A 12113-nucleotide genomic window follows, 5' to 3' on the forward strand; every position below is an offset into this window, starting at 1 on the left:
ATTATCATTGTATTATTTATTACTTTTTTAAAGAGATAATAATAATAAAAAAAAATATTAAAGTAAATGGCTTCAGCAAAGCATGAATATTGACCGGTACACATCACCTCCATCACATCGAGGTGTTAAAATATGTCAATGAAATATAAAATAAGGTATAGATTGTGAGGTGAGGAGTGAATAACATTATTTTTATCAAGTGAACGAAATTTTTTATTTGAACATATATATATCCCATTTGTGATTTGATAATGAATTTAATATGTATATACTAATAATGTAAATGTAAGTATTTTTACATTGTCAATAAATTTTCATCATTCATAAGTTAATTATTATTAACAATAAAACTATTACAATTATAAATCAATAATAAATGATTTACTGAATATTTTATAAAACTTCACACTTCATATAGATTTTAAACTCTTTCATAATACTGAAATCATTTGCTGAAAACAAGACAATAAACACTGTGGAAACTAAACACAATAATCTAACGAATGAAACTATTGAAGTGCAATAACTAAAGCACAAATGAACATTATCTTCTGAAATTTATCTGTAAACAAAGCATGAAATTAAGTTTCTAATGATAAAATATATTTCTTTCTAAATTCAACCAATAAAATCTTAACAACACATCAAAAAATTGTTTTAAATTAAAATTTAGTTATAAATAATAATACAAAAATGAGAACATAAAATATTCTTGTATACATCACCTGATTATGGGTCCTCAACTTTGTCTATTGATTGTGAAGTGAATAAATATAATATTAAATCCTATATTATGTAAGGTAAAATGCTAGTTAAAATATGTGAAATAATATTAATACCTTAGAAACGCGTGGAAACAAAATTCATAGAATGAGGTCCTCGGAGGAAGCGGAAGTGATCCGACCCGGCGCCGGCGCCGGTGTCGGCGTCGGGATCCGTAAGAAGGGAGTCACCGGCGTCAGGGCATGGCTTCTTCTCGATTCCACCGGCGATACTCACGTGATCCAAGCCGGTAAACATGCTATCATGCGCCGAACTGGTCTCCCTGCACGTGACCTTCGAATATTGGATCCACTTCTCTCTTATCCTTCAACGGTTCTAGGTCGTGAAAGAGCGATCGTGATAAATTTGGAACATATAAAAGCAATTATAACCGCAAACGAAGTTCTATTGCTTAATTCTAGGGATCCTTCTGTTACTCCTTTCGTTGATGAACTTCATTCAAGGATTGTTCGTCATCATAGCCATGCTTCTAAGACACCGAATCATGATTCAAAGGATGATCAAGAAGATGGAATGAAGATTCTTCCATTTGAGTTTGTTGCACTTGAGGCTTGTCTTGAAGCTGCTTGTGGTGTTTTGGATAATGAGGTTTCGTTCTTCTTTTCTCCTTTTCCGATTGTTTTCTTATCTGATTTCAAAATTTGACTGAAATAACTTCATTCAATTTGTGTTGATTGATAGAGATATGAAATGAATGAAGAGTAGTAATAGATATGAAATTTGATAAGCTCTTTTAAACACTTACTTAAAGGCATGTTTGAGTAATTAGATTAATTAAGTGATCCTTTACCTTATGAATAAGCTTTTGTATTACACTCATGGCATGTTTGGTGGACAAGACAAGAGATACAGGATAAGATAGTGCAGTTTTTTTTGTTCCTCGTACACTCACACATGAACATCATTGACACTAGTGTTTTAAATTGCGATTGTGGTTACTTCGATTGTGGCCGTTGCGATGCGGATTGCGGCCGTTGTGGTGTGAATTAATTGTTAATTAAAAAATATTTTTGAATTTGATGCAGTCCGATGCGGTTGTGTTGCGGCCTAATGGCCACATCATTGTGATTTAGTGTCATACCGCAATCGTGGTTCCGGTGCGGCCACTTCTCGTGATGTGGTCTGCAATTTAAATCACTATTTGTCACTATCACCACCACATCAATGCCATTGATATCTGATATGCACCAAACAACGGACAGGATAAGAGCTGATCCTGTTCACTGAACGAGCTCTTGTTGAAATAACTTAGAAAAAACTAATAGGATGATAATAAGCTATTCTACATAAGTTCTTCCAACCAACTGCTTAAATGCTTATACGTAAAGCCCATATAAGCTCCACATGAGCTTTTCATAACACCCCTGGAGAGTTTATAATACAAGATAAATCCAATAAGTTGTGTATGGGTATGCAGCTTTATTAAACACATTCAAATAAGCGCTTATCACCTGAGAAGTTACAACCTTAATATAAGCTAGGTAGCTCATCCGGCCTTAGATAATGATAATGATATCATGGTATTTGGAATTGGTTATCAGGCAAAAACACTGGAGCAGGAAGCTCATCCGGCCTTAGATAAGCTGACCTCAAAGATTAGTACTCTTAATTTGGAACGAGTTCGTCAGATTAAGAGCCGCTTAGTGGCTATTACTGGTCGTGTTCAAAAGGTAAGAGATGAGTTAGAGCACTTGCTCGATGATGATGAAGATATGGCTGAGATGTCTCTCACTGACAAGTTGTTTCAACACCAACTTGAAGAAACTTCTTCCACCTCCCCATCCATTAATGATGACGAGGATGACAGGCATGTAAAATCATTTTATCATGCTTATCTCTTTTGCAGCATGTTACATAATCTTTCAATTTTGTTTTTTGTCTTTTAGGATTCCTCCTGAAATATCATTGGAAGCTGGTGGAGCTACTGCAACTTATGAAGATCATCAAAATGCTGACAACTCCAGAGACCTAATTGGCAGGGGCAGCCATGGAACCCGTACAAGCACCACCTACAGCAATGTAACCAAGCAACTTGATGTCGGGGAGCTTGAGATGCTCTTAGAAGCATACTTCGTGCAAATTGATGGCACACTGAACAAGCTCTCTACGGTATTATTCACTTCCTCTGTCCCATCCTTTATCCTTTTATCATATTTTACTACTTTCTGCCTCTCTATGTAGCTATTATCCTCCAACCAGAAATGCTGCAGTTACAATTTACAAAGTAATATTTACGCTTTCTAATTAGTGAGCTTGATGAAAATTTATTCCAAGGATACTGGGAGAGTTATTATAATAAAATTGTTGGATAAGAATCCATAAAATGAGCAAACCTCGAATTTCAAAACAACTTATGCTTTTTTTAATGATCTGTGAGCTGGGAAATAAGGTCACTAAGATGGATGAATTATATCAAAAAGGGCTTAGGCTATTATTGTGGTTCAATAGTTTTAGGTTATGATTTCTTCCAGTAGAAGATTAAGAACAACTTTAAGATTCCCAGTCTTATATTGTTATCTTCTTTGTATAGTAGTTCGACATGATATGATTTACCCGAAGGATGGAACTAACTTCTCAAATTCTACTGATCCTTATTTTTTGGTTCCCCTGTTGAAGCTGAGAGAGTACGTGGATGACACGGAGGATTACATCAACATTATGCTGGATGACAAACAGAACCATCTCCTCCAAATGGGAGTCATGCTGACTACAGCAACTCTGGTAGTGAGTGCATTTGTTGTTGTGGCTGGAATTTTTGGAATGAACATTCATATTGAGCTATTTGATCAAAATGTTGCTGGGATGCGAGAATTTCTCTGGACTATTGGTGGCAGCACTGCTGGGACCATATTCTTGTATGTGGTCGCCATTGCCTGGTGTAAGCACAAACGCTTGCTGGAGTAGATGGGTACCCAATTCTGTTGCATATAGAATTGTACTGTAATTCAAAAACTACTTTTTATTTGTGTGCTTGAAATTGTAGCACCATATGCTGTTGTATCTGGTTTTTTGTTTCCATGTTTGCAACTTCATCTGCTTTGCTCATTTTCCTGTAAACAGAAATACTGATCTTATATACGATTGCTGCATTTCTGCATAATTTTGACTTTGGTGGTATTCCTTATGTTCTTCTCGCTGGCACTGTTACTAATTCATGTTCTTTATCAGGATCAATTAACTTCTAGTGATTCTAAGTTTAGGCATATAGGTTTTATTCGGAAGGGAATGCATTATACCCTCTGGAGTTATGATATTTTTGCACAACATAAGTATGATTTTATGGAGATGGATCAAAAGAGAATCATACAAGAGAAGAATTATTTTTTGATTGTTTGCTTCAATTTATTTAAATACATACATAGGTAAAGTAGTTTACACTACAAGCTCTAATGATGTTGAACGTTGATAACTTCATATTTAAAAAATGAACCAAAGCATACTCGAAAAAATGTATAATTTGGCATCCTATTTCATGCGTAGTACTGTCAATTATCTATTCATGAACATGAAATGATGGGTGCAAAATTCCGAAGTACACATCACCTTCCATCACATGGAGGTGGTAAAATGTGTCAATAATATATAAAATAGGATATAGATTGTGAAGTGAAGAAGGAATAACATTATTTTTATCAAGTGAAGAAACTTTTTATTTGAACATAAGGTTACTGACATCATATATGGTATCCCATTTGTGATTTAATAAGATTGAAATCATTGAATATGAAACCACACTTCAATAAACATTGTGGAAATTAAACACAATAATGAACTGAGTTTCTCTCCTCTTTTCTTCTGAAAAGCCAAAAGGGAATCAGGAAATGAGCATGTAAATGGTAAGGCTTAAAACAGTGCAAAAAGAAACTATTCAAGTGATGTAACTAAAGCACAAATGAAGATTATCTTCTGAAATTTCTCTGGAAACAAAACATGAAATTAAGTTTCAAATGTTTAAAATATCTTTGTTCCTAACTTTCACTTCTTAATTTTTTATTCAGTTGTAGAGCTATGACAGACTCAATTTTATTATTTTGGTGCAACACATCAAATACCCTTCCAAATACAAGTTATTTTAGTACTTTAAACCGGTGATGTCATCGGAAAACCCAAGCAATGCACCATTAAACTAGTTATCATCATGCCTAAATCGTAGTTACAGATACTCCTATGACCAATCTAAGTATTTACTTTTTTTAGTGTTCAACAGTTGTGTAGAATATTTGAGCTATCAGGGGATGCAGCAGGCAGGGTTGCAGCAGCCGCAGGTTAGGTATTGGCAAAAAGTTTCTTCCTCATTCATTCGTTCTTGTTCTACGTTTAAAGGTTGCCTTGTAGGACGTCGGATGGTAGGACGTCGGATGGTAGGGGTGTCGGACTCATCTATGAAGGGATCATCTGTAGGCCATGTCAGGTCAAAATCCATTAGTCTCCTTGGTGCTGCTGCCTCTGCTGCAGGAATAGTTCCTTCAATTGATGTCCCTACCATCTCCAGCATATTCTGAAAAAACTGCGCCAAAAGATCCACTCTGTCCTCATCATCCCTCTCTACCTCAGAAACCGCCACTGCCTTGCCCCGGTCCAGCCTTCGTTGTTTCTCTGACTCAGTCTCCAGTCTTTGTTGGCCTGACACTGTCCCAGTATCGGCTACAGCAAAATCTTCAGATATCTCTGCCACCTCTGGTCTTTGTTGGCCTGACTCTGTCCCAATATCGGCTGCTGCAACTTCTTCAGATGTCTCCGTCCCCTCGGGTCTTTGTTGGTCTGGCTCCGTCTCAGTCGTGGCTGCTGCACTTGAAGAGGGACCTTCAGATGGCCCCTGTAGTGTTACCACAGCTGCACTTGAAGAGGGACCTTCAGAAGGTCCCTGTAGTGTTACCACAGCTGCACTTGAAGAGGAACTATCAGATTGCCCTCGGGGTTTTGCTGCAGCTGCTTTTAAAGGGGAAACATTTTTCCAATTAACACATTCTATCCTAATGCCCTTTTCACGACAAAAATCAGCCAGGTGATGATGAAGATGGGACCTATCACCCTGGAACGAAAATGGTATATAAAAGGCTTTAGAATTTGTAAATATAATCAATCATAAGTAACAAGTTAAAGTAGGACATTTTTTTCCTCTTGATCTAAATACCAGTATCTCAATCGAGGGCAACTTTCTGCGATCCCAAATGAGGATTGCAGCAAGAAAACAGTAAAATGCAAAGTCAGAATGTCTGTGTCCAAGGAACCTATCCTCTGCAGAACCAGAAAAAACATGATAAGCAAGTTGAATTCTCTGAATGATCTTCTAAGCATCAATATGAAGGAAAAACACAGAACTCAAAAACATGTGAGTTTACCTCCTTGAGCTTGGACAATAATCTCATTGATAGAACGACGGTTGAAACCTCCAATACTAAGGAAGGTAGGATAAATGTGGTTGAGAAAACAAAAGGGAGTCACAGGTCGCATTTGCCACTCAAGTCCATTGAGAATGCGAAGCTCCATTCTCCTTATTGTCGTATGTTTGAAATCATATATGTCTGTCTGTGAAAAGAATCAGGGTAGTGTATTAAACACAATGTGGCTTAAAATTCAATGTAGCTTTGTGTCTATTAAGAAGTTTGACATGGTTTTAGTTTCTTGAGGAAGAAGTTTACCCGAATCATATCAAGAGAGAAGGGCGTTGTCCTCATCTTTGCGGCAAGAGTAAGGCAACAGATTGCAACCAAAGGAACCTTAGCATCCTTAACAAAACCAGAGTTGAGACAGAATTCAAGAACAGATCTTTTATGAAATAAATTATATGGAAACAACAAAAAACAAAAGAGATATATTACTGAATTTGGATTCCTTGATGCAAATCGATCGTAATAGTTCATGGCTAGATAGGGAACAAATGCATCATTGTTTTCTCTCGTCCAGTGCTGCATATAGCAAAATGTGGAAAAGATATCAAAAAGTGCATACCAGAAAATCAGTGGCATAATTAGCTTGTATGTCATTCAGGTATGTATGCAGTTCGTCACTTTTTACATTAATTTTACGAGAATTCCTTATGACGAACCCAATATGCAATACTAAATGAGAGAACTATGTAACTAAGATAACTAGAAAAGGAAGTAAGATTTTCTTGCTTGATACCGTGGCGATTACAGAAACAGCGAGCATCCGGATTTTGCGGTTGGCAGGGTTAATATAGTAGTCAGGTTCAGGCATAAAAGATGATTCAGTTTCATGGTAGCTGGTTAAAGCTTCCGCTTCCATGATAGTAGGGATGGAATATTCTGGTATGTAATATTCTGGTTTGGATCCCATGGTGATAAGAGAGAGAGAGAAAGTGAGAAGAAAGAAATAGAGAGAAAGTGAGAAGAAAGAAATAAAGAGAGAAAGATGATATGTTTTGTGCAGTGTTATGAGCTCACTGTTATAATTTTCCTTTCTCTAACTATAAACGGAAATGATAGTTAGTTGAGAAGCTTAGTTAATTGTTAGGTGGAGTTTTATTATTATCCATTTTTCTAAAGCCTAAATTTCACTCTCCATTTCACATATTCTCTATACGTTTTAAGAGGTTTCAATTTAAATCGTAAAACTCATGAGACTGAACTGAATCAAAGCATAAAATGTGGTTCAATTTTATGATTAATTTTTTTTAATGAACCATTTAATTTTAGTTCGATTTATGGTTTTGGATATTTAAGAATAAACTGAATCACATATTAAAAATATATATCGTAAAAAGGGTAAGGAATCATTTGCATCATCATAAGATTTGATAGTATATAACATGCACATGTCACATGACAGATGAAAATGAAAAACCATTTTTTGAATCTAAGAACTACTACCTAGAAATTGGAATATAATTGAACTAATGTTCACTGTGTGTAATTCTTCAACAACATTGACATATATGCTATATAAGGGCATAAGGGCTCAACAAATTTTGACAAATTTACCAATTATTATAAATATGTAGTCAAAATTATTCCAACACAGGTGTAGGATGTGTTTAAAAACATTACACGAAAGTTACAGAACCAAACCATTCATAATTAGTTCAATTCACACAATAAAATTTACAGTTAATCGAGCTGAATCGAATCATATTTTTATGTTTAGTTCGATTATTAAATTGTGCCAAAAAGCAAACTGATATACCCCTACTTCTTTTTTCCTTCTTCCTTTTCTCTCTTCCCTTTCATGTGGTAGTGTTGACAATATCTAGCATTTTAACCTATATGTTAAATAGGTTAGTCCAATATAGGTTGGAAATGGAATTAAATCTCTTATCTCATATTTATTTCTTAAAACCACCATAGAAAATACAAGGCATGGTATATTGCTACACAGTATAGAAGGTATTGTAGGAATCCTCAAAGAAGGGGTTTGGAAATAGTTATTGTATGTTGCATTTCTGTCATAACACATTAATATATTGAATCTCTTCTTATCATAAAGAATAAGCAGAATCAAAGTCAAACAAAAAAGAACTAAAATTCTGCATCCTAATTAGTATGAGTTAAAACTGCAATTCTTCAAGCAAATGCAACCAACCTGTTCCTAAACCACCCTGAGTTCTTTTAGGTCCTCATAGGATGCTTCACAAGGTTTGTTAAGAGGTAAGTGGAGCAGAGAGATAAACACAAAGGTTTTAAAACAAATTTTAGTCCACTTGAGAGGAAGAATGGAAAGGGAGGACTTGAGAGCTATCTTATTACCAAATTTTCTTTTGAAGTGTTTAGCATTGGGACATTTGGGATTCTAAAACCACATTTACCTTAGATCAATTTATTGCTAATTTGTGACTCAATATACCTCATCTATCTTTCTTTTTTTAACTTTACATGAGCCAAAGGCTTGCTTATATGCAAAAAGGTTCAATGTATGGTTGCTTGTAGAATAGGCAACCTAACTAAAAGTGGTAAAACCCCTAACTAACAAGCTAACAAACTACCCTAACTAACTTATCATAAAGGCCCTTCTAGAATATACAAAAAGTGCCCATGTAGAACACATGTGCCAATTAATAGCCCACGTGTGTAAATTCTGACCGAGAACGCTCCATAGCCAAGTAACTGATTTGGTGCGCCAAGCTTAGCCAAAGTCACGAGTCTGACCGTATAAGGCTGGTGCGTCAAGCTAGGCATCTGATGCGCCAAGCTAGGCATTTGATGCGCCAAGCTTGGCATCTCTTTGTGTTCTACGAGGACCACAAGATATTATATGGACTAGAACTATGTGACAGGAAGTTGTACAGAGTGTCCTCTCTTTGGGTTTTAGCACTTACAGTAACTAACGGATGCTGCAGCAAGGACTGTCCTCACAAACAAAACAAACAACATGTGCTACAGGTTCATCGTTGGCCCTGTGTGACTCTTCTACCGGTTTCTTTACTAACAAGGGATCGTCTGTCAGCCACATTAGCGTAAAATTCATTAGTTTCTTATATAATTGGAAAGCCCACTTCAATCAACATACTGAAACTAAACAAAATAATGAACACTAATAAGAAAGAGAATGTTCAAAACACAATGCAAAACGAAACTATTCAATGAAGTCATGTAGTTATCATCATGCCTAAATCATAGTTACAGATACTCCTATGACCAATCTAAGTAATTCCCTTTACATTAGTATTTATTTTCTTTTAGTGTTCAACAGTAGTGTATAATATTTGAGCTATCAGGGGTTGAAGCAGCCGCAGGTTAGGTATTCGCAACAACCTATGTCGTCATTTAAAGGTTGCGTTGTAGGATGTCGGATGGTAGGGGTGCGGGACTCATCTATGAAGGGGTCATCTTTAGGCCATTTGAGGTCAAAAGCCATTTGTCTCCTTGGTGCTGCTGCCTCTGCTGCAGGAACAGTTCCTTGAATTGATGCCCTCTCCAGCATATTCAGAAAAAACTGCGCCAAAGGATCCTCTCTGTCCTCATCATCCGTCCCTCCCTCAGAAACCGCCACTGCCTTGCCTCGGTCAAGCCTCCGTTGTTTCTCTGACTCAGTCTCGGATGGTACATCTTCAGGTGGCCCAGGCAATGCCTCTTGTCTTTGTTGGCCTGACACTGTCCCAATATTGGCTGCTGCAATTTCTTCAGATGTCTCCGCCCCCTCGGGTCTTTGTTGGTCTGACTCCTCCTCCATCCTGGCTCCTGCACTTGAAGAGGAACCTTCTGATGGCCCTTGGAGTGTTACCACGGCTGAACTTGAAGAGGAACTATCAGATTTCCCTCGGGGTCTTGCTGCGGCTGTTTTTGAAGAGGAAGCTTTTTTCCACTCAGCACATTCTATCATAATGTTCTTCTTACGACAAAGAGTAGCCAGGTCATAATGAAGACGGGAATTATCATCCTGGAACCAAAATGGTATATAAAAGGCTTTAGAATTTGTAAATCTAATCAATCATAAGTAACAAGTTAACAGTGGTGCATTTTTTCCTCTTGATCCAAATACCGGTAACTCAATCGAGACAAACTTTGAGCGATCCCAAATGAGGGTTGCAGCAACAAAACAGGAATATGCAAAGTCAGAAGGCTTGTGTCCAATGAACTCATTCTCTGCAGAACCAGAAAAAAATAAACAAGTTGAATTCTCTGCATAATCTTCTAAGCATCAATGTTAGGTAAAAACACATAACTCAAACATGTGAGTTTACCTCCTTGAGCTTGGACAATAATCTCATTGATACAACGGCGCTTGAAATCTCCAACATCAATGAAGTTAGGATAAAGGTGATCCAGAAAACAAAAGGGAGTCACAGGTCGCATTTGCCACTCAAGTCCATCGAGAATGCGAAGCTCCATTTTCCTTATTGTCTTATTCTTGAAATCATATATGCCTCTCTGTGAAAAGAATCAGTGTAGTATATTCAGCATAAAATTACATGGTTTTAGTTCCACAACAGAATTTCTTGAGGAAGAAGTTTACCGGAATCATATCAAGAGAGAAGGACTTTGTCCTCATCTTTGAGGCAAGAGTAAGGCAACAAATTGCAACCAAAGGAACCTTAGCATCCTTCACAAAATCAAAGTTCAGACAAAGAATTCAAGAACATATCATTTATGAAATAAATTATATGGAAACAACAAAAAACAAAAGAGATATATTACTGAATCTGGATTCGTTGATGCAAATCGATCGAAATAGTTCATGGCTAGATAGGGAACAAATGCATCAGTGTTTTCACTCGTCCAATGCTGCATATAGCAAAATGTGGAAAAGATATGAAAAACAGGTACGCCGTTGATCACTTCTTTACATTAATTTTACGAGACATTCATTATGACGAACCCGATACCCGATACTATGTAACTATTATAAATGGAAAGGAAAGTAAGATTTTGTTGGTGAATACCTTGGCGATTATAGAAACAGCAAGCTTGCGGATTTTGAGGTTGGCAGGGTTAGAATAGAAGGTAGGTTGAGGCATAAAAGATGACTCAATTTCCAAATAGCGGGTTATAACATCGACTTCCATGGAAGTAGGTACGAGAAATTCTGGTATGTATCCCATAGTGATAACAGAAACAGAGAGAGAGAGAGAAACAGAGAGAGAGAAACAGAGAGAGAGAAACAGAGAGAGAGAGAATGGGTTTGTGAGAAAGTGAGAAGAAAGAAATAAAGAGAGAAAGATAAACAGAACTGGTGTTGTGAAGTGTTGTAACTATAAACAGAACTGGTAGTTAGTTGGGAAGCGCGCTAATTTTTTAACGGGAAGGAAATGGCCCAGCTATTAATTGTTATGTGTAATAATTTTTATACAAAACTTTTTTTAATGAAATTATTATATAAATCACTCCACTACAAGTAAGTGTAAAAGTTAATACACATTCGTTATTTTTCAAGGGTAAAAAATGAAATCTTATTAGACACAAGAATGAAATGTTTTAGTAGTTCTATTTTTAATAAATAAAAAAACAGATGTTGTTAGCAAGTATACCACTTTATTATGGGTTGATGGAATTCTAATATATCTCTGATTCATAATCCACTCTCGAACTCCAAATTTGAAAATTCAATAATCGTGCAAATGAATCGCATATTAAACAAATATGTTTTTGGGTAACTCTTTTTATTCATAAAATGAGATATGGAAATGAAAAATAATTTTTGAGTGGTACTCTCTAAGAATTAGGAATGAGTATGAATTGTATAAGATTTGTTTTTATCTGATGTTAAATGTTTGCTGAGTCATTTTTTGAACGTGAACTTAACCTTAGAAGCTAATTAACTCTTAAATGTTGATCAGCCTTTGAACCCGACCATAGACTCGATGAAATTACTTATGATTATGAGTATTTAATTTGACATATAAATGACATATCTATATTGTTAATCATGCCTAT

General features: G+C 36.2%; 2 protein-coding genes across 2 annotated transcripts; one reads left to right on the plus strand and one right to left on the minus strand.

The window, feature by feature from the left end:
• LOC109334232 (magnesium transporter MRS2-3) lies at nt 830-3883 on the plus strand. The gene is made up of 4 exons (XM_019569872.1): nt 830-1371; nt 2325-2590; nt 2670-2892; nt 3400-3883. The coding sequence occupies exons 1-4, from the start codon at nt 871-873 to the stop codon at nt 3685-3687; spliced, it is 1278 nt and encodes a 425-aa protein (XP_019425417.1). The 5' UTR covers nt 830-870; the 3' UTR covers nt 3688-3883.
• LOC109333898 (cyclin-D1-2-like) lies at nt 5012-11301 on the minus strand. Its single transcript, XM_019569481.1, has 7 exons — nt 11123-11301; nt 10878-10964; nt 10696-10782; nt 10424-10610; nt 10222-10325; nt 9939-10119; nt 5012-5634 (listed from the first exon to the last, which is right to left on the minus strand). The coding sequence occupies exons 1-7, from the start codon at nt 11279-11281 to the stop codon at nt 5012-5014; spliced, it is 1428 nt and encodes a 475-aa protein (XP_019425026.1). The 5' UTR covers nt 11282-11301.

Source organism: Lupinus angustifolius, chromosome LG19 (genome assembly GCF_001865875.1).
Source record: "Lupinus angustifolius cultivar Tanjil chromosome LG19, LupAngTanjil_v1.0, whole genome shotgun sequence".
NCBI lineage: Eukaryota > Viridiplantae > Streptophyta > Magnoliopsida > Fabales > Fabaceae > Lupinus > Lupinus angustifolius.